General features: G+C 42.4%; 1 protein-coding gene across 5 annotated transcripts in view; it reads right to left on the bottom strand.

The window, feature by feature from the left end:
* Positions 1 to 1,261: 1,261 nt before the first annotated feature.
* The window catches only part of spg11 (SPG11 vesicle trafficking associated, spatacsin), an 84,769-nt gene continuing 64,390 nt past the window's right edge, over positions 1,262 to 21,640 (bottom strand). For 4 of the 5 annotated variants that reach the window (XM_024378954.2, XM_024378953.2, XM_024378951.2 and 1 more), the window contains exons 29-40: positions 21,105 to 21,319; positions 16,119 to 16,851; positions 13,844 to 13,989; positions 13,216 to 13,420; positions 12,763 to 12,900; positions 9,291 to 9,424; positions 8,963 to 9,070; positions 6,796 to 6,964; positions 6,297 to 6,373; positions 2,075 to 2,230; positions 1,696 to 1,847; positions 1,262 to 1,616 (exon numbers count right to left, since the gene is read on the bottom strand). In XM_024378954.2, the coding sequence (XP_024234722.1) occupies positions 1,433 to 1,616; positions 1,696 to 1,847; positions 2,075 to 2,230; positions 6,297 to 6,373; positions 6,796 to 6,964; positions 8,963 to 9,070; positions 9,291 to 9,424; positions 12,763 to 12,900; positions 13,216 to 13,420; positions 13,844 to 13,989; positions 16,119 to 16,851; positions 21,105 to 21,319 (2,417 nt within the window). In that variant the 3' untranslated portion in view covers positions 1,262 to 1,432. The remainder of the gene's footprint in view (positions 1,617 to 1,695; positions 1,848 to 2,074; positions 2,231 to 6,296; positions 6,374 to 6,795; positions 6,965 to 8,962; positions 9,071 to 9,290; positions 9,425 to 12,762; positions 12,901 to 13,215; positions 13,421 to 13,843; positions 13,990 to 16,118; positions 16,852 to 21,104; positions 21,320 to 21,640) is intronic. The other variant, XM_024378952.2, reaches the window with a different exon arrangement.

Genomic DNA, 21,640 nt, shown 5'->3' on the forward strand with positions numbered 1-21,640 from the left:
TTCTTAATGTTTTATACACTCAGTGTACATCCCTTGATTACATCCCAGATATATTGTGATATGCTTTATTGCTTTGTAAGGGCACCAAAGAGAGTCAGAGGGAATCATGGTCATTGAAAGTGACAATCTGCATTTCAGTGCGTTTTTCCCAAGTCTACGATTTGTGTACGAAAGGCTGTGAAGAAATAGTAGTTCATCATATTAGAGCTGTAGCTCCGGCTACTAGTGAAGTGGAGCAGAGCATTCTGGGTGATCTCCAGCTCAGAGTCAGCGAAAAACGAAGCTAAGGGTGTGTTCGTAAATTGCCTCCAGTGTCTCAGTGTGCACTCTGGGCCATTCGTGAATTCAGAGCTGTTCACTCTCGGAGCGTTCAGAGATCACGCTGGACGCTCTGGCCAAGGAGTAGGGCTGATCCGAGCATTCTGACCTCTCAACCGCATTCAAGCAACTAAGCTAACTGGCTAAAGTTGGCTAGTTTGCTAGCCATTTCCAGAAATAAATGAGAGAACACCTCACTCGTACCATTTCAAGTTCATGCAGTTGTGGCATTGCACTGAAGATGGCAGTGCTTTGCTTTATAGTACATGTGCAGCGGCACGCTTTTGGTCTCTAATTATTGCAGGCACGGTCATGTTGTATACCGCTGCAGTCTTGAATAGCATCAAGATGTTATAGCCATGTTGTTACATTCAGTATAGTGAATTGGAGATTGTATTCAGTTTATATCTATGATTCACTATTGTGTCTTTTTTCCCCCCTTGTATTTTCAGACCACACAACACTCAAGCTGTCAATCAAGCCATTAACATCCTACACTGTGCTATGCTTTGCCCTATACTATGTGAATCCTCATCTTTATTAAACCCACCACAACTGTAATCCACTTTACTGTCATCTGTGCCCCGATCAGCACCTGGGAGTGAACACATTAAGCAATACCAAATCTAAGAATATACAGTCCACCAAGTCCTCCACTTAGGGTTGCACCTTTCCGGTATCTTTCGTAAAATTCACAGGTTTTCCAGAAATCCTGGTTAAAAGATTATTGTGGGGGAAAAAATGAAAATCCTGAATACTCCAGCATTCCCAGGAATTTTGGGAATGTTACTATAATTTTGCAACCCTAACTTTATTATAATTTAGGATATTTTTACTTTGTCTACCTCGTTTAGGTAGACGGGTAGACATCACAACAGCTATAATAACAGCCTCCTGTGGATGACCACACAATCGTGTTTAAGTAAAGACAGACATCTGTAGCTTCAACCAGGGCGAGATTTATTCAGTTAGTCAGTGATTTTGCATGGAGAAAATAAAACATTATTTCGTGAAACTATTCATCTCCATGAAAGATGTTATAGAAAAGAGTTTGTAAAAAATTCCACATGCATATTTGGAGGTATTTGACAGGGGCAGTGCCGTTTCGAATCCGCTACCTAGTACCTAGCCTGTCGTTTAGGTAACTGCTTGTTTTGGAGTCCTGAAGTAACATGTTGGCCACGTCGAAGAACTTGTGTTCATATGCAAGCTTGTAGTAGGTGTAAACGTCATCACAGTGTTGTAATAGTCTCTTCAGGTTCTGGCCCGCACTGCTCGGAGGCGTGTTGTGAGTCAATCTGAAAGGTAGGACCAGACCAATGATTAATACCAGCAAGAAGATATTCCCTCCTAATTCTGGAAATCATCTGAAATTACTTTTGGGATATGTCTTCAAACAGGCAGGCGGGGAGTGGCCTGTGAAGTCGGAACTCCTCTAGGTAAGCAAAGTCTCCACTGAGGATGACCTTCTGGTAGAGCACCTCCGCCCAGTCTGGACTGTAGTCGTAGGCCTCCGACAACACAAAAGCCTAGAGACACGAGAAACAACCCAGTTTCAAATAATAGCTTAAAAGAAGCTTAGCTACATCTCATTATGACATACTACTGGGAATCTATCTACATTTCAGTACATCCTTCCCAAGTCTAGGATTGGGATAATTGATTTTTCCTCCCACTATTACAATAGCGCCGGTACCACACGTCTAGCATTTGGATAACTGATTTAGTATACCACGGTTACATTTAGTGCCATTACCTGGTAACAGCGGGGCAGTGCCACTATGGCACCAAGGAGATCTGATTGGCGCAGGTTGATGACACGTTGGTCTTGACCGTGGTTCAGGAAGTGGAGCTGGAGTGTGGTCAGCTTTGCCATTTTGACACAACGTGCTGCCTGGCGTACACACGAGTCCTGAGGGAGAACACATGAGCACATTGAGCGCATGCATATATGCGTGCACGCGTACACACACGTTTTTTAAAATCTCCACTGCAAAGCTATTACTCACGTTCAATTAACACTAGAAAGACCCAGATAATAATGACGCAAAACGAATTTAAATGTTTTATTACTCTGCTATTTCTTAAGTGATCCTTGACTTTTCCTAAATAAGTCTATATAAAAATTCTAATAACGACAGTGTGTTATATCACAAATAGAACTGGAGTCACTTTACCCATACATATATGTACATCGCTAACTCAATTACCTTGTATACCTGCACATCAACTCTGTACTAGTACTCCCTGTATATAGCCATGTTATTTTTTACTCGTTATTGTTATTCATTATTCACTGTGTATTTATTCCTCCTGTCACTATTTCTATTTTTTGATCTTATACTCTACATTGTTGGAAAAGGACCCGTGAGTAAGCAACTCACTGTTAGTCTACACCTGTTTTCATATGACAAAAAACATTTGATTTGAGTTATAACCAGTTTTAGGCGGACATATAATTTTTTAAAATGGCTTTCCCGACTGTTGAAGGTGCCATGACCAGTTGATAATCACCCCGATAATTGCCTCAAAACTGAACCTAAACTATACCGAAACAATTATTATTATTATTATTATATATATTTTTTTACATATAACATGAAATAAATGAAGTAAAGTAAAAGGGGGAGAATGGGAGAGTTTATGAGCGAGGGGAAGCGAACGATGCACAAAAAACAAGCCTGGTAGGCACCATGAACAAAGCGAGATGTGAGCTCCCTCCCTCTGCCCAAAATATGGAACCCACACAGGTCCAAACCTCATGTTCAAAAGTTATTGGAATGTTTACCCTTGTAGGGTGGCCAAAATTAAGGTGACTAAATCAATGTAGGCCAGAGAAAAAAAGTTGTCAAAATAATACAAATTGCACAGCATCGCGTCAACTAGGCTGGATGACTTGAGAGAACGATTGCTACCTCACAGGTTCACATTTCCCGTTGAAATCGTCATCTTTCTACTCGAATCCGCAGGACATAAAACAATATGTTTTGGGATAGTATTTTCACATTTTAGTATAAGCTTTTCTAATTAATGAGAAATTCCTGTTTAGAAGATTTTCTCACAAAAACAAGCGTCTCTCTGTGAAATGTCAACGGAGCACTGAACGTACCGCAATCTTTTTTTATTTTCAAAGCCGTTCACAATTAATTCAGCTTGTGCCATGCTAATTTAGCTTTTGCCACTCGTCCAAACAACTTTGAAGATGACCACCACAGCATGTGCAATCCTCAAAAGTTGCTGCGAGTAAGCTGCACCGCTCGTCAACAGAATGTGTAGGTAGGTAGGAAATCAGTGTAGGTGTAGGTAGGAAATCCGACGATTTGGACTTACTGTTAGTTTGGCCCTGTCCGGGGGTGTCCTCGGATGGGGCCACAGTGTCTCCTGACCCCTCCTGTCTCTGCCTCCAGTATTTATGCTGCAGTAGTTTATGTGTCGGTGGGCTAGGGTCAGTTTGTTATATCTGGAGTACTTCTCCTGTCCTATCCGGTGTCCTGTGTGAATTTAAGTATGCTCTCTCTAATTCTCTCTTTCTCTCTCTCTCTCTCGGAGGACCTGAGCCCTAGGACCATGCCTCAGGACTACCTGACATCATGACTCCTTGCTGTCCCCAGTCCACCTGGCCGTGCTGCTGCTCCAGTTTCAACTGTTCTGCCTGTGATTATTACTATTTGACCATGCTGGTAATTTATGAACATTTGAACATCTTGGCCATGTTCTGTTATAATCTCCACCCGGCACAGCCAGAAGAGGACTGGCCACCCCACATAGCCTGGTTCCTCTCTAGATTTCTTCCTAGGTTTTGGCCTTTCTAGGGAGTTTTTCTAGCCACCGTGCTTCTACACCTGCATTGCTTGCTGTTTGGGGTTTTAGTCTGGGTTTCTGTACAGCACTTTGAGATATCAGCTGATGTACGAAGGGTTATATAAATAAATTTGATTTGAATTGTTAATGAAATGTTAGTGAAAGACCCCACTGAACAACATAGAACATGAATCATCATATTTGTCTTGGTCAAATTTATTTTATAACATAAAGAAGTGAAATTTCATCACCAAAGCCTGTTTTCACCCACTCTGTAGATTGGGTGGTAGTACTGAGCCATTAGTGCTTTTTCAGTTCAGTTTTGACACAATTATTTTTTTTAAATACCACGATTTTCAATTAATATTAAATGCATCATGAATAATTACATCAAAATGATTAGAGCTTTTTAATAGAAATTCCAAAGCCAAAAATAGTGGACATTCAACTGTCAAAACATTGAAAATATTCCATTGGCTCCGTCAGGTCCAAATAGAAAAATAGGAAATAATAAAATATTCTGTAGACTATCATTTTTAATTCCTTAGAGTCATCATCTCATCTCTGCTCAGGCAGTCAGATAACCATCTAACGTTATCTCTGTTCTCCTCACACTGTACGGTCTTCGCTCAGTACTAGTGGGTGGACACCCGACACACAGTGGATTCAGAAAGTATTCTGACCCCTTACCTTTTTCCACATTTTGTTACGTTACAGCCGTATTCTAAAGTTGATTCAATTATTATTTTTCCTCATCAATCTACACGCAATACCCCATAATGTCAAAGCTAAAACAGTAAGAATTGTTTTATTTATTTACAAGGGTATTCAGGCCCATTGCTATGAGACTCGAAGTTGAGCTCAGGTGCATCCTGTTTCCATTGATCATCCTTGATGTTTCTACAACTTGATTGGAGTCCACCTGTGGTAAATTCAATTGATTGGACTTGATTTGGAAAGGCACACACCTGTCTATATTAGAGGTTGACTGATTAATCAGGGCCAATTTCAAGTTTTCATAACAACTGGTAAATCTGTATTTTTGTATACTGATTTTTTTGTATATCTTTATTTAACTAGGCAAGTCAGTTAAGAACACATTCTTATTTTCAATGGCCTAGGAACGGTGGGTTAACTGCCTTGTTCAGGGGCAGAACGACAGATTTGTACCTTGTCAGCTTTGGGATTTGAACTTGCAACTACTAGTCCAATGCTCTAACCACTAGGCTACCCTGCCGCCACATTGCTTGTGATTTAGAATTGCATATACCGATTTTTTTTTATATCTTTATTTAACCAGGCAAGTCAGTTAAGAACACATTCTTATTTTCAATGACGTCCTAGGAACAGTGGGTTAACTGCCTTGAGTGGCAGGCTGACTACCTGTTACGTGAGGGCAGCAAGAAGCCAAGGTAAGTTGCTAGCTAGCATTGAACTTATCTTATAAAAAACAATCAATCTTAACATAATCACTAATTAACTACACACTAAGACTCTCTGGTCTGATGAAACCAAGATTGAACTCTTTGGCCTGAATGTCAAGCTTCACGTCTGGAGGAATCCTGGCACAATCCCTATGGTGAAGCATGGTAGTGGCAGCATCATGCTGTGGGAATGTTTTTCTGAAAATAGCTGTGCAGTGACGCTCCCCATCCAACCTGACAGAGCTTGACAGGATCTGCAGAGAAGAATGGGAGAAACTCCCAAAATACAGGTGTGCCAAGCTTCTAGCGTCATACCCAAGACTCGTGGCTGTAATCGCTGCCTAAGGTGCTTCCATTTTAAAAAAATCATACATTTTTAAAAATCCAACATTTTTAAATACTGTTTTTGCTTTGTCATTATGGGGTATTGTGTGTGTAGATTCATGACAAAACAAAAATGTAAAGAACAAGGCTGTTCTAAAATGTTGAAAAGTACAGTAACATAAAGTAATGAAATGCTATGTTCTTTAAAAATATATATTTTCGTATACTAATGTTAGGTAAGACCTTCATAATCACAACCAAATGATAACTTTTCGGATAGTATATATTAAATCGACTTATTAGACTGATCGAATGTTGATGTCCAAAACATGTGTCACTGGCACAAAGGGGGGGTCCAAGGAGACCTTTCTAGTATTAACAAACACTAAACAGAGGACCTGTGTTTGATAGTTGGAGGGATAACAATACCTTAGAATAGCTCTCTGCAGCATCCTTCAGGAGAGTAAGAACCTTTATCAAGGCACTTCTGAGTTCAGGGGTCACTGCTGTTATGGGATGAGCAGGGAGTGAGTGAAAAACACTGTCTGCATGCCCTGTAGCTCTTCACTGAGTTTGTATCAATGACTCATACACAGGCTACATTCAGGTGCAAATAAAGTTAAAACAACAGAAAAGATATTACAATATTGAAAAACACATCCCTTGACACCAGGGTTGGGGTCAGTTCAGTTTTTTGACTCAAGTGATTTGACATTCAATTCATAAAATGAAAATTGTCTACTGTTTCCTATGAGGACGTTTCAATTCATGACTTGAATTTCAATTCACTTGCAGAATTGAAAACTTAATTGACCTCAGCCACTATACCATGTTCTTTATATGCGTCACAAAAAAGTAATATGTCTGACTTCATACTGTAACTGTAGTGATCCTCATACTATAAATTGTAGGCCTTGTCATAGCTCACCCCAAGGCTGGGACTCGATCAGTTTGAGTTGGGTGCGGGCGGCTCCCTCGTGGTTCTCTCCTATCTCTCTGCACATGCTGAAGCACAGGGCCACCATGTTGTACTTCTCACTGTCCCCCGGCAAACACCGCTTGATGTAGTCCAGCAGGGCCGTCTTCAGCCGGAAGTTCTGCAACACACACACACACAGTTTAGATACTAGCGTACAGACAAAATGAAAAAGAAAAATTCAGAAAATCACATTATAGGATTTTTAATGAATTTATTTGCAAATTATGGTGGAAAATAAGTATTTGGTCACCTACAAACAAGCAAGATTTCTGGCTCTCACAGACCTGTAACTTGTTCTTTAAGAGGCTCCTCTGTCCTCCACTCGTTACCTGTATTAAATGGCACCTGTTTGAACTTGTTATCAGTATAAAAGACACCTGTCCACAATCTCAAACAGTCACACTCCAAACTCCACTATGGCCAAGACCAAAGAGCTGTCAAAGGACACCAGAAACAAAATTATAGACCTGCACCAGGCTGGAAAGACTGAATCTGCAATAGGTAAGCAGCTTGGTTTGAAGAAATCAACTGTGGGAGCAATTATTAGGAAATGGAAGACATACAAGACCACTGATAATCTCCCTCGATCTGGGGCTCCACGCAAGATCTCACCCTGTGGGGTCAAAATGATCACAAGAACGGTGAGCAAAAATCCCAGAACCACACGGGGGGACCTAGTGAATGACCTGCAGAGAGCTGGGACCAAAGTAACAAAGCCTACCATCAGTAACACACTACGACGCCAGGGACTCAAATCCTGCAGTGCCAGACGTGTCCCCCTGCTTCAGCCAGTACATCTCCAGGCCCATCTGAAGTTTGCTAGAGAGCATTTGGATGATCCAGAAGAAGATTGGGAGAATGTCATATGGTCAGATGAAACCAAAATAGAACTTTTTGGTAAAAACTCAACTCGTCGTGTTTGGAGGACAAAGAATGCTGAGTTGCATCCAAAGAACACCATACCTACTGTGAAGCATGGGGGTGGAAACATCATGCTTTGAGGCTGTTTTTCTGCAAAGGGACCAGGACGAATGATCCGTGTAAAGGAAAGAGTGAATGGGGCCATGTATCGTGAGATTTTGAGTAAAAACCTCCTTCCATCAGCAAGGGCATTGAAGATGAAACGTGGCTGGGTCTTTCAGCATGACAATGATCCCAAACACACCGCCCGGGCAACGAAGGAGTGGCTTCGTAAGAAGCATTTCAAGGTCCTGGAGTGGCCTAGCCAGTCTCCAGATCTCAACCCCATAGAAAAACTTTGGAGGGAGTTGAAAGTCCGTGTTGCCCAGCAACAGCCCCAAAACATCACTGCTCTAGAGGAGATCTGCATGGAGGAATGGGCCAAAATACCAGCAACAGTGTGTGAAAACCTTGTGAAGACTTACAGAAAACGTTTGACCTCTGTCATTGCCAACAAAGGGTATATAACAAAGTATTGAGATAAACTTTTGATATTGACCAAATACTTATTTTCCACCAAAATTTGCAAATAAATTCATTAAAAATCCTACAATGTGATTTTCAGGATTTGTTTTTCTCATTTTGTCTGTCATAGTTGAATTGTACCTATGATGAAAATTACAGGCCTCTCATCTTTTTAAGTGGGAGAACTTGCACAATTGGTGGCTGACTAAATACTTTTTAGCCCCACTGTACGTATAAACAAGTGCACTACAAAACACAAACTTTAATATCCCTTTCACATTACTGAACTGACCCAAGCAGAGCTGTACTGGGCTGGCTTGGTTATGCATCCAACAGTTGCTGGAGCTGTGCTGGAAAGGACAATGTGAAAGTAAAATATCCTTTCCTATTGTTCTAATTCTGGTACTCCGAGACACTCCTACACATCTAAAGCATGGTGTTCTCAGAAAACAGCATGTACACAACCCCTGTGATATATATATATTTCCTGTCTCAACTAAAATACAATGACTAGATGCCTCTCTCTGTCTGGCAGGTCTGTTGTGTCTCTGTGTTTCTGTCAGACCTCAAAGGAAACTGTTTTGCGAAGAGCGATCTCTATCTGTGTTTACACAAACACAGTGTGCAGTTTCTGCGTTTGTGTGTGTGTGTGTGTGAGAGAGAGACAGATCTGTGTGTGTGCGCCTCTTACAGACTCTACTTTTTTCCTGAGCAGCATCTCGAAGCGGTGGTTCTGGTTGAGCAGGTCGAAGATGTAGGTCATGTCATTGTATCTGCCGATGCCAGTTAGGAGACGCACCTGAAGGGGTGAGCGCACACACACGCACGCACAGAGAAAAGAGAAAAACAGTACTCATGTACTGACACCACCATTCTTACAGTACATTCATTCGGAGCAATTCGTTTACAGTAAGATCTCACCAGGGAATCCATTGCAAAGCCTGCAACATATATTACGACGTGATTACGATACAATGACTGGGAAGGAGGCCCATGTGTGACCAGGCAGAGGGATTTACCAGCAGGCCGTAGTGTTCGCTGTGGGCCAGGTGTGCGTGGCTGAGGTGGCGGGCAGCCTGCAGCACCCTCACTATGCCCTCCATGTTACAGGTCAGACTGAAGCAGTCGTGGGCCAGGATCAACAGCTCCACCGCTATACAACAAGAGGGAGAGTTAGATATTATGCATCATTATACATGATACTACAACGCATTAAACGGCAAATGAATTAGTAACTGGTTGGCATGACTCATTTCCATTGGTAGCTCTTTACATACGTACCCGTATACAGGTTCGAAATAGCAGATTTGGGATACTGATAAGCGCCTAAATGGTAACGCAGTGGCTATACAGTAACATGCTACACATGACGTCAGAGCTCAAGGTCTCAATATTGTTTTTTACTGACAGCGATACTGAGCTTGACCACCGCACGCGACAAGATGTTGCCCCCATCCCTCCTACTACTTGGGAAACTTTTGCAAACGTTTTGTTGTCTGAGTGCGGGAAATGCTGTAAATAAAGAGGACTCTATGTATTTTGAAAGATGAGAAGTTGAGGATTATAACAAATACCGCTTTGATGTCTTACATACAAGCAAGCCAAACACCCGAAAGTCCAAATGTGCACTGAACGTTTCCCTATAAAAAAAACTTGTCATATACAGTGTCAACATTTATGATCACTACTGTATAATTACAAGATGACGTCATCCCCTGGGTTGATCTGAACTGAATAAGCCTATGTTTGTCGTATTGTGAAGAAATTTGGCGGGGAACGCTCACCTGAATGCACTCGTGACTATTATATGCGCACCAAAATTATGATCGGCTTCTCCGAATTTCCTTGCGAAAGCTTAACACTGTAAGATCATATTTTGTAACGTAGCTAACCATGCTGGCAATAGAGCGCGCTTTCAAATGACGCCCACCCGACCAGGTTGCGATTGATTATGGAATGCGGACATTTTGGAATGTGTAAACAACAGTAATTGTGAGAAGGTGGGGACGCAGGGCTGTGTTGCAAAGAAAACAACTACAAGTGTGCTCGCTCTAGTTCCTCAACGGCACAGCTAGGAGAGCTCAAAACATTACCTTATAGTTGAAGACTCTTCTTTGAGTCACAAAAGTGCATTGAAATTACAGTTGAAGTTCACATACACTGAGGTTGGATTCATTAAAACTAGTTTTTCAACCACTCCACAAATTCCTTGCTAACAAACTGTAGTTTTGGCAAGTCGGTTAGGACATCTACTTTGTGCATGACAAGTAATTTTTCCAACAATTGTTTACAGACACATTATTTTACTTATAATTCACTGTATCACAATTCCAGTGGGTCAGAAGTTTAAATACACTAAATTGACTGTGCCTTTAAACAGCTTGGAAAATTCCAGAAAATGACGTCATGGCTTTAGAAGCTTCTGATAGGCTAATTGACATCATTTGAGTCAATTGAAGGTGTACCTGTGGATGTATTTCATGGCCTACCTTCAAACTCAGTGCCTGTTTGCTTGACATCATGGGAAAATCAAAAGAAATCAGCCAAGACCCCAGAAAAAAATTGTAGACCTCCATAAATCTGGTTCATCCTTGGGAGCAATTTCCAAACGCCTGAAGTTACCACGTTCATCTGTACAAACAATAGTACGCAAGTATAAACACCATGGGACCACGCAGCCGTCGTACTGCTCAGGAAGGAGACACATTCCATGTCCTAGAGATGAACGTACTTTGGTGTGAAAAGTGCAAATCAATCAGGTACAACATTTTCTATATCCATAGTAAAACGAGTCCTATATCGACATAACCTGAAAGGCTGCTCAGCAAGGAAGAAGCCACTGCTCCAAAACCGTCATAAAAAAGCCAGACTACGATTTGCAACTGCACATGGGGACAAATATGGTACTTTTTGGAGAAATGTCCTCTGGTCTGATGAAACAAAAATATAACTGTTTGGCCATAATGACCATTGTTATGTTTGAATGAAAAAGGGAGGCTTGCAAGCCGAAGATCACCATTCCAACCGTGAATCAAGGGGTGGCAGCATCATGTTGTGGGGGTTATTTGCTGCAGGAGGGACTGGTTCACTTCACAAAATAGATGGCATCACGAGGCAGGAAAATTATTTGGATATATTGAAGCAACATCTCAAGACATCAGTCAGGAAGTTAAAGCTTGGTCGCAAATGGGTCTTCCAAATGGACAATGACCCCAAGCATACTTCCAAAGTTGTGGCAAAATGGTTTAAGGACAACAAAGTCAAGGTATTGGAGTGGCCATCACAAAGCCCTGACCTCAATCCCATAGAAAATGTGTGGGCAGAACTGAAAAAGCGTGTGCGAGCAAGGAGGCCTACAAATCTGACTCGGTTACACCAGCTCTGTGGGGAATGGGCCAAAATTCACCCAACTTATTGTGGGAAGCTTGTGGAAGGTGACCCAAAATGTTTGACCCATGTTAAACAATTTAAAGGCAATGCTACCAAATATGAATTGAGTATGTAAAATTCTTACCCACTGGGAATGTGATGAAAGAAATAAAAGCTGAAATAAATCACTCTCTACACTATTATTCTGACATTTCACATTCTTAAAATAAAGTAGTGATCCTAACTGACCTAAAACAGGGAATTTTTACTAGGATTAAATGTCAGGAATTGTGAAAAACTGAGTTTAAATGTATTTTGCTAAGGTGTATGCAAACTTCCGTCTTCAACTGTACATAGGAACTGTGCACACTTTTAGTTTTTTTGTCTTATGTGGCACCTACCACAAAATGTTCCGTGAATATTCTTATGTTACTGAATGTATCCAGAGTATTTTCAGATTTTGTTCCCAACAAATGCGGTGAAAAGTACAGTAAATGTAAAATGCACATAAAATCAACAGTGTTACATTTGGATTCAGTCAGTGTCAGAATAACTGTTGTGTCCTCACTTTTAGTCTAATAATTTTCCCATAATCTCCAAACTGTTCCCTTTTGATTGCCACCATGGTTATGCAGATGCTTTTCATATTTCTTCTGTAAGAAACATTTAAATGTAGCCCTAACCATATAGGCCAATTCCCACTAGTGCAAGGGGTTTTAAAGAACTATGTCTTGACTAGCTAAATAGAGTGGAATAAATCCATGATAATACTATATTACCATTGTTTACCACTACAGTACTATGACAGAGTGTTTATCTAGTATTTAGTGTCTGAAGTAAGACTCAGCTAATAGACTGGAATGATTTCATTCCCATAAGAGAACAGCCTATGTTACTGTAGTATTGAGTAGGGCCGGGATGATATCAGCATCGCAATGTTGTCATTATGTTGTCATCCAGAGTCACACTTATTTATTTTCCAAGCTCTAGCACAATCTATTTTACATACAGCAGGTTTTAAAGGAGCAAAGAGTTTGATCTGCTTCGTGTTTTTATTTTTGCCATGGAAAGAAATATTGCGATACTGGTATCGTCACAGCCCTAGTGTTGAGTATGTCTTACTGCAGCCGAGCTCTCCCAGTGGCACAGTGGGGATGTGGTCCAGCAGTTTGATGCCCACCAGGTTGGGGTCCCCACACAGCTTGGCCAGCTGCAAGAAGGACTCTCTCCCTTCCTCTGGACTGAACATCTGCTTCTCTGCTGTGAACACACACCAATCACTACAGTCGTTGTGTCTGACTCAGAGTTTAATAAAACGGTAATAAAGTCCAATAGCAAGGATAGCGCAGGAGGTGCATATTAAAGCTTTGTAACCAATTATCTGAGCTCTTAGCTACGATTATACATTTCCTGTAACCTTAGGACTAAAAATTAATACGTCTGACTGTAGTAGGTAATAGAACCACAGCATATTTAATATACGAGTAGGGATTTAAAAAGTATGCAAAAAATCTTCTAGAGGGACAATTAGTTGCATTTAAGTAGCCATATCAATCAATCCTGAATTCCTCTCACCAGTCTCTCCGTCCTGTGCAGAGGCCAACAGGCCCTGGACCACGGCGGTGGATACAAGCTGGGCCACGGTGTCAGGCTGCAGGCCCTGCACACTGATGAAGGCCTGGGCCTTCTTATAGCGTTCCGGCTGCTGGGACAGTAGCACCTTACACAGCACCGCCTGAGGCTCCTCAGCTGAGATCTCACTGTATGAACACTGCAGCTCCTAGGTAGCGGTATCAAAGGGTCAAAGGTTACCATGATCAAGGTTATGTCCATTGGGCACCAAATGGAAGAACTGATTGAAATAGTGAGCAAATACCTGCACTTGTACAATAAGAAAAGCACATTTTCATTTTACGTTTTAAAACATCTTCCTTTGTCTGCCCTAATGAACACGACCAAGTTCAACTCATAACGACATGTAGAAATGGAATACACTAGATAGTGAAATCCCTGATCCTGTATATTAAAATCTAGGGTATTAATAGAGTACATTATAAAAAAATACTACACAACAACAATGCTCTCATGAACACACAGCAATGTACATAACTTCAATTCACTCCACGAAAATAGGCTCAGTATGTTGTTTAGGTCTGAAAAGGCAGCAACTTCGATGTTAAGGTCGGAAAAGATAGGGGAGTACCTTGGAGAGCTCGTAGAGACTCAGGACCTGCTTGCAGTAGCTCTTTCCGCGGCGACATTCGTCCACCAGCATCTGGAGCTGAGTCACTGTTTGATCCTCTGGGGAGGGCACCATCACAAAGGAGGACAGGCTGCTAAAACTGGTTGCTGGAGTGGGGTCATTCACAGAGAAACAGATGGACAGCGTTCAAAGAGGGGATATGTCAATAATGCAAAAGGCCAGACAGAGGGAGGTCCAAAAGTGTTTTGACGGTTACACATTTGTTGTCGTTTTGGCTCTGTACTCCAGCACTTTGGATTTTAAATAATACAATGACTATGAGGTTAAAGTGCTGACTGTCAGCGTTAATTTCCGGGTATGTAAAAATTTTAACAAAAAAAAGTTTATCCCCTTTGTCTCCCCAATTTCATGATTACGATCTTGTCTCATCGCTGCAACTCCCCAACGGGCTCGGGAGAGGCGAAGGTCGAGTCACGCGTCCTCTGAAACATGACCCGCCAAACCATGCTTCTTAACACCCGCTCGCTTAACCTGGAAGCTGCACCAATGTGTTGGAGGAAACACCGCTCAACTGACGACCGAAGTCAGCCCGCAGGCACCCGGCCCGCCACAAGGAGTCGCTAGAGCCAAGTAAAGCCCCCCTGGCCAAGCCAAAACATGGCCCGAAGCCAGCTGCACCAATGTGTTGGAGGAAGCACCATTCAACTGACGACCGAAGTCAGCCCGCAGGCACCCGGCCCGCCATAAGGAGTCGCTAGAGCCAAGTAAAGCCCCCCCGGCCAAGCCATCCCCAAACCTGGATGGCGCTGGGCCAATTGTGCGCCGCCCTATGGGACTCCCGGTCAAGGCCGGTTATGACACAGCCTGGGATCGAACCCGCTGCAACACAGCGATGCAGACCAATTTGAGGGCATTTTAATCCATATCAGTTGAACAGTTCAGAAATTACAGATGCATTTGCAGTTTGATGTATTCATAAACGTATTCATAAACGTTGATGTATTCATTGCATGCTAGGAATATGGTACCAAATGCTAAACTTTTGACTACTTTAATAGACAGTGAATTGTTCTCTAAAATGGTGGGACTATGTACAAAAATTGCTGTAATTTCTTAACGGTTCACCCGAGCTATTTTATTAGTCTGCACTTTAACCTCACTGTCATTGTATCAATGTGCTGGAGTACAGAGCCAAAATAACCAACAAACTATCATTGTCCAAATACTTTTGTACCTCACTATAAACTATGTAGGCGTTGTGACTATTACTGACAATCTTTGAATTGTTGTTTGGGTGTATGTGAGTGTCATTTTCATTCTTCAGAGGGTTGTTTGGATGTGTCTGAGTGTTTTTTTAACTTGTGACCTCTGCACATGAAGACTGGGATATGTTTCGGGTAGCCTCAGAGTAACATCGACGAATACACGACACGGTGACTGAGTTCATCAGTAAGTGTATAGGAGATTAAACCTGTTAAGAACTACCAAAACCAGAAACTGTGGATAGGCGGCAGCATTAGCGCAAAACTGAAAGCGCGAACCACCACATTTAACCATGGCAAAGTGACTGGGAATATGGCCAAATACAAACAGTGTCGTTATTCCCTCCGTAAGGCAATCACAAGCAAAACGTCAGTACAGAGCCAAAGTGGAGTCGCAATTGAACGGCTCCGACATGAGGCGTATGTGGCAGGGTCAACAGACAATCACGGACTACAAAGGGAAAACCAGCCACGTCGCCCCTGGGTGGTGAAGGTGGGGCCGAGAGACTGAAAAACAGCTTCTATCTCAAGGCCATCAGACTATTAAATAGCCATCACTTGCCAGCTTCCACCCGGTTTAGCAACCCTGCACCTTAGAGGCTGCTGCCCTACATACATAGACTTGGAATCACTGGCCACTTTAATAATGGAACACTAGTCACTTCAATAATGTTTAAATAATGTCTACATACTGCTTCACTCATCTCATATGCATATGCTGTATTCTATTCTACAGTATTTTGGTCTATGCCACTCAGACATTGCTCAATCTAATATTTATATATTTCTTAATTCCATTCTTTTACTTTTAGATTGGTGTGCATTGTTGTGAATTGTTAGATACTACTGCACTGATGGGGATAGAAACACAAGAATTAAGCTACACCCACAATAATATCTGCTAAATATGTGTAGGTGACCGATTTGATTCGATTTTGAACAAGTCTGACATGCGCCAAACAGTAGTTTATTGTTGTATCTAGTAGGTTAACTGAGGGTCGTGTGGAGCTTACAGCTGGGAATGCTCTTCTTGGGAAGGCCCTCAAAGGTGAGCATGTCCTGCAGGCCAGCCTGGAGCTCGCCTGAGGCCAGGCCTCGGCAGTGCAGCACTACCCACATGTCCCGGGAGCAGAAGGAGAAGTAGCGGCACACACGGCTCGCTTCGTGGATACACCCTTCGTCCAACAGCTGCCCCACCAGGATAGCCAGAGCACCCTGCTCCTCCAACCCAGTCTTCTCCCCACCCTCTTCCTCAGGGGAGAAGCTGGGCAGGCCGTCCAAGCTTAGGTACCTGGGCTCGTTGAGCACTGCCATCTTGGAGAAGGAAAACTCCCTGATCAGGGCCTCGTAGGAGTTTTCCTCGGGGGCTATGGTGGGCGCCGGAAGGGCGAACATGCTCTCCTTCTCCATGGCGGTGAGCAGGACTTGCTGGCGCACTCGGCTTGTCCACAGCTGCTTCTCCAGGTCCTCGAGACGTGCCAGGGGAGCTTGGGCGAGCCAGGACAGCCAGTAGCCGGCCAGGCTGAGGAGAAGGCACCTCTCCTGGACACACAGCAGCTCTGTCCCGGCCACGGAGCCCCGGGGAGGCTCAGAGGCACCTGCCTGGGCCAGGAAGAACTCCGAGGCGGCCCCAGGACCAGTGCTGTTAGTCCTGAACTGCTCGTGGCATTTTCTCCAGAAGGACACCCGGGTCTCCCTCCTCTCCCAGTGCCGCTTGGCCTTCAGGGCACCGAGGTCTTGGAGTAACTTTACCAGAAGAGGGATATCAGAAGGAGCGTCAAGCCACAATGCTCCCGTCTCAAAACATGAATCATGCACTGTGCCTTCAGAAAGTATTCATACCCCTTGACTTATACCACATTTTGATGTGTAACAGTCTGAATTCAAAAATGATTACATATGTTTTCTCTCACCCATCTACACACAATACCCCACATTGATAGTGTTTTTAGAAATGTTTGCAAATTTATAGATAATGAAATACAGAAATATCTCATTTACAGTGCCTTTGGAAAGTATTCAGACCCCTTGACTTTTTCCACATTTTGTTACGTTACAGCCTTATTCTACAATGGATTAAATGAATTTGTTTCCTCATTAAATCTACACACAATATCCCATCATGACATAGTAAAAACAGGTTTTTCAAAATTATATTAATAATAAAAAACTGGAATAAGTATTCAGACACTTTGCTATGAGACTCGAAATTGAGATCAGGTGCATCCTGTTTCCCTTGATCGTCCTTGTGATGTTTCTACAACTTGATTGGAGTCCACCTATGGTAAATTCAATTGATTGGACATGATTGGGAAAAGCACTCACTTGTCTATATAAGATCCCACAGTTGACAGTGCATGTCAGAGCAAAAAGCAAGCCATGAGGTTCGAAGGAATTGTCTGTAGAGATCCGACACAGGATTGTGTCGAGGCACAGATCTGGGTGAGGGTACTAACACATTTCTGCAGCATTGAAGGTCGCCAAGAACACAGTGGCCTCCATCATTCTGAAATGGAAGAAGTTTGGAACAACCAAGATTCTTCCTAGAGCTGGCCTCCCGGCTAAACTGAGCAATTCGGGGAGAAGGGCCTTGGTCAGGGAGGTGACCAAGAACCTGATGGTCACTCTGATAGAGCTTCAGAGTTCCTAAGTGTGGGGATGGGAGAACCTTCTAGAAGGACAACCATCTCTTCAGCACTCCACCAATCAGGGCTTTATGGTAGAGTGGCCAGACAGAAGCTACCCCTCAGTAAAATACACATGACAGCCCGCTGGGAGTTTGCCAAAAGGCACCTAAAGACACTCAGACCATGGGAAACAAGATTCTCTGGTCTGATGAAACCAAGATTGAACTCTTTGGCCTGAATGCCAAGCGTCACGCCTGAAGGAAACCTGGCACCATTCCTACTGTGAAGAATGGTGATGGCAGCATCATGCTGTAGGGTTGTTATTCAGTGGCAAGGCCTGGGAGACTAGTCAGGATCGAGGGAAAGATGAACGGAGCAAAGTACAGAGAGATCCTTGATGAAAACCTGCTCCAGAGCACTCAGGACTGGGGCAAAGGTTCACCTTCCAACCAGACAATTACCCTAAGCATACAGCCAAGACAAGGCAGGAGTGGCTTCGGAACAAGTCTCTGAATGTCCTTGAGTGGCCCAGCCAGAGCCCGGACATGAACCCGATTGAACATCTCTGAAGAGACCTGAATATAACTATGTAGAGACACTCCCTATCCAACCTGACAGAGCTTGAGAGGATCTGCAGAGAAGAATGGGAGAAACTCCCCAAATTCAGGTGTGCCAAGCTTGTAGCATCATACCCAAAAAGACTCAAGGTTGTAATCGCTGCCAAACGTGCTTCAACAAAGTACTGAGTAAAGGGCCCGGATACTTATGTCAATGTGATATTTTCATTTTGATTTTTAATACATTTTCAAAAAAGAATTGTGTGTAGATTGATGATGGAAAAAAACGATTTAATCAATTTTAGAATAAGGCCATAACAAAATGTGGAAAAAGTCAAGGGGCCTGAATACTTTCTGAATGCACCGTACATAAGTATTCACACTCCTGAGTCAACACTTTGCTGAAGCACCTATAGCAGCGATTACAGCTGTGAGTCTTTCTGAGTAAATCTCTAAGAGCTTTCCACACCTGGATTATGCAACATTTGTCAACTATTTTCAAAATTATTCAAGCTCCGTCAAATTGGCCACTCAGGAACATTCACTGTCTTCTTGGTAAGGAACTCTAGTGTAGATTTTGCCTTGTGTTTTGGGTTATTGTCCTACTGAAAAGTCAATTGATCTCCCAGTGTCTGGTGGAAAGCAGACTGAACCAGGTTTTCCTCTAGGAGTTTGCCTGTGCTTAGCTCCATTCCACTTCTTCTTTTATCCTGAAAAACTCACCAGTCCTTAAAAACCTGTTAGGGAGGCAGCGAATTTTCGCAGCTTTTTGTTAAAAATCGCGCAACATTTCAGCGCCCTGCTACTCATGCCAGGAATATAGTATATGCATATGATTAGTATGTGTGGATAGAAAACACTCAGACGTTTCTAAAACTGGTTAAATCACGGCTGTGACTATAACAGAACGTGCGTTTCATCGAAAAGTGCAGGAAAATCTGATCACTGAAAATGGAAATAAATATCCATGCGCCACTTCCAGGAATTGTTAAAGGTGAACCGTATTAAATGAGGCCGTGGTTGCAGTACCTACAGCTTCCACAGGATGTCTAGAGTCTTGTCATTTGCTTAGGCTTTGATTCTTGGTCGAACCGACCCAAAGGAACCGATTCCCTCCGGCCTCAAACAGGATGTTTTGGTTGAGTTTTTTCCGGGCATTTTTTCCAGACGGTCACCTATAGAATTTACATCGCCTCCTGATGAATTTTATCGCTTATTAACGTGTACTAATACCTAAAGTTGCATTACAAAAGTATTTCGAAGTGTTTTGTGAAAGTTTATCGTCGACTTTTTTAATTTTTAAAAATGACATTGCGTTATCAAACTCAGTTTTTTTCCTTGATTACACAGTCTTCATAGATCGATATCTAGGCTATATATGGACCGATTTAATCGAAAAAAATACCCAAATAAATGTTTATGGGACATCTAGGAGTGCCAAGAAAGAAGCTTGTCAAAGCTAATGAATGTTTTATATTTTATTTCTGCGTTTTGGGTAGCGCCGGCTACCGCAAAATCTGTCGTGTTAGGTGACGTTGCAGTATTTTGGGGGTACATGCTATCAGATAATAGCTTCTCATGCTTTCGCCGAAAAGCATTTTACAAATCTGACTTGGTGGATAGATTCACAACGAGTGTAGCTTTAATTCACTACCTTGAATGTGTATTTTAATGAAAGTTTAATGAAATTATGAGTTTTATCAAAAACTATAGGTGGCGCTCTGAAATCCGCTGAGTATTGTTCCTGCATGGGAACAGTATTTTGCGTCATCCTTAAGAAGTTTTAATGATTACAAGCATACCCATACCATGATGCAGCCACCATATACATTTCGTTAATATGGAGAGTGGTACTCAGTAATGTGTTGTACTTGCCTCAAACATAACACTTTGTATTCATTAAAAAAAGTACATTTATTTGCCACATTTTTTGCAGTATTACTTTAGTGCCTTGTTGCAAACATGATGCATGTTTTGGAATATTTTTATTCTCTACTGGCTTTCTTCTTTTCACTCTGTCAATTAGGTTAGCACTGTGGAGAAACTATAAAGTTGTTGATCCTATAACAGCCATTAAACTCTGTAACTGTTTTCAAGTCACCATTGGCCTCATGGTAAAATCCCTGAGTGATTTCCTTCCTCCCCGGCAACTGAGTAAGGAAGGACGCCTGTATCTTTGTAGTGACTGGGTGTATTGATACACCATCCAACGTGTAATTAATAACTTCACCATGCTCAAAGGGATATTCACACATTTTTTTACCCATCTACCAGTAAGTGTCCTTCATTGCGAGGCATTGGAAAACATCCCTGGTCTTTGTGGTTGAATCTGTGGTTGAAATTCACTGCTTGACTGAGGGACCTTACAAATAATTGTGTGTGGGGTACAGAGATGAGGTAGTCATTAAACACTTATTTCACAGAGAGTGCAACTTATGTGACTTCTTAAGTCAATTTTTACTCTTGAACTTATTAAGACTTGCCATAACAAATGGTTTGAATACTTATTGACTCAAGACATTTCAGCTTTTCATTTTTAATTAACTTAAAACACAATTCCACTTAGACATTATGGGGTATTGTGTGTAGGTCAGTGACAAAAACATCTAAATGTAATCCATTTTAAATGCAGGCTGTAACACAACAAAATGTGGAACAAGTCAAGGGATGTGAATACTTTCTGAAGGCACTGTAGAGTCTAGACCAAATCAACTTACATTGAATATACCAAAGGTATAGGGCAGTGAGAGTTGAGTTTACACTGAACAGGCTGCACATGATCTAGTTGATGAGCATTGAGGACCCACGAGCTCACCTCGTTGATGACCAGGCTGTCAATGGGCAGCCCTGCCAGCTCGGCCACCTGGCGGGCCTTGTGGAACAGCCCGCTGTCTTGCAGCTTCTCCAACATGTTCTGGCACTCTCCCTGCAGGATGTCAGGGGAATAGCTCTCAAGCAGCCTGGGAGAGAGAGACACCGAGGTGTCCTGGAGAACCTGGCTGAGGAAGCTGAGCTTCTTGAAGTCCGGGCCTGCTCACAGAGAAAGAGACCGATGCATACATAGAAGCAAAGACTGGTCAAGTCCACGAGTCAACCAGAACATCCTGTTTACAGTATTGCATTCTCAATACCTCACGCAAGCAGAAGACAGTGATTAACAAGCACAGATACGGACTCAAACATGAAGTGCCCGAGTCAGACAATAAGCTACAAAAAAATAAGACAGTTTTCTCAACACCTCACACAAGTGGAAGACAGTGATTTAAATCCATGATGAAAAGGCGTTCTGCCTGCTCTCATCAACCATACCTGGAGGGTTCCGTGGTAATCATACGGGAAAAATGTCTGTCT

The sequence above is a fragment of the Oncorhynchus tshawytscha genome, linkage group LG19 (genome assembly GCF_018296145.1).
Source record: "Oncorhynchus tshawytscha isolate Ot180627B linkage group LG19, Otsh_v2.0, whole genome shotgun sequence".
In the NCBI taxonomy this organism is placed as follows: Eukaryota; Metazoa; Chordata; class Actinopteri; order Salmoniformes; family Salmonidae; genus Oncorhynchus; species Oncorhynchus tshawytscha.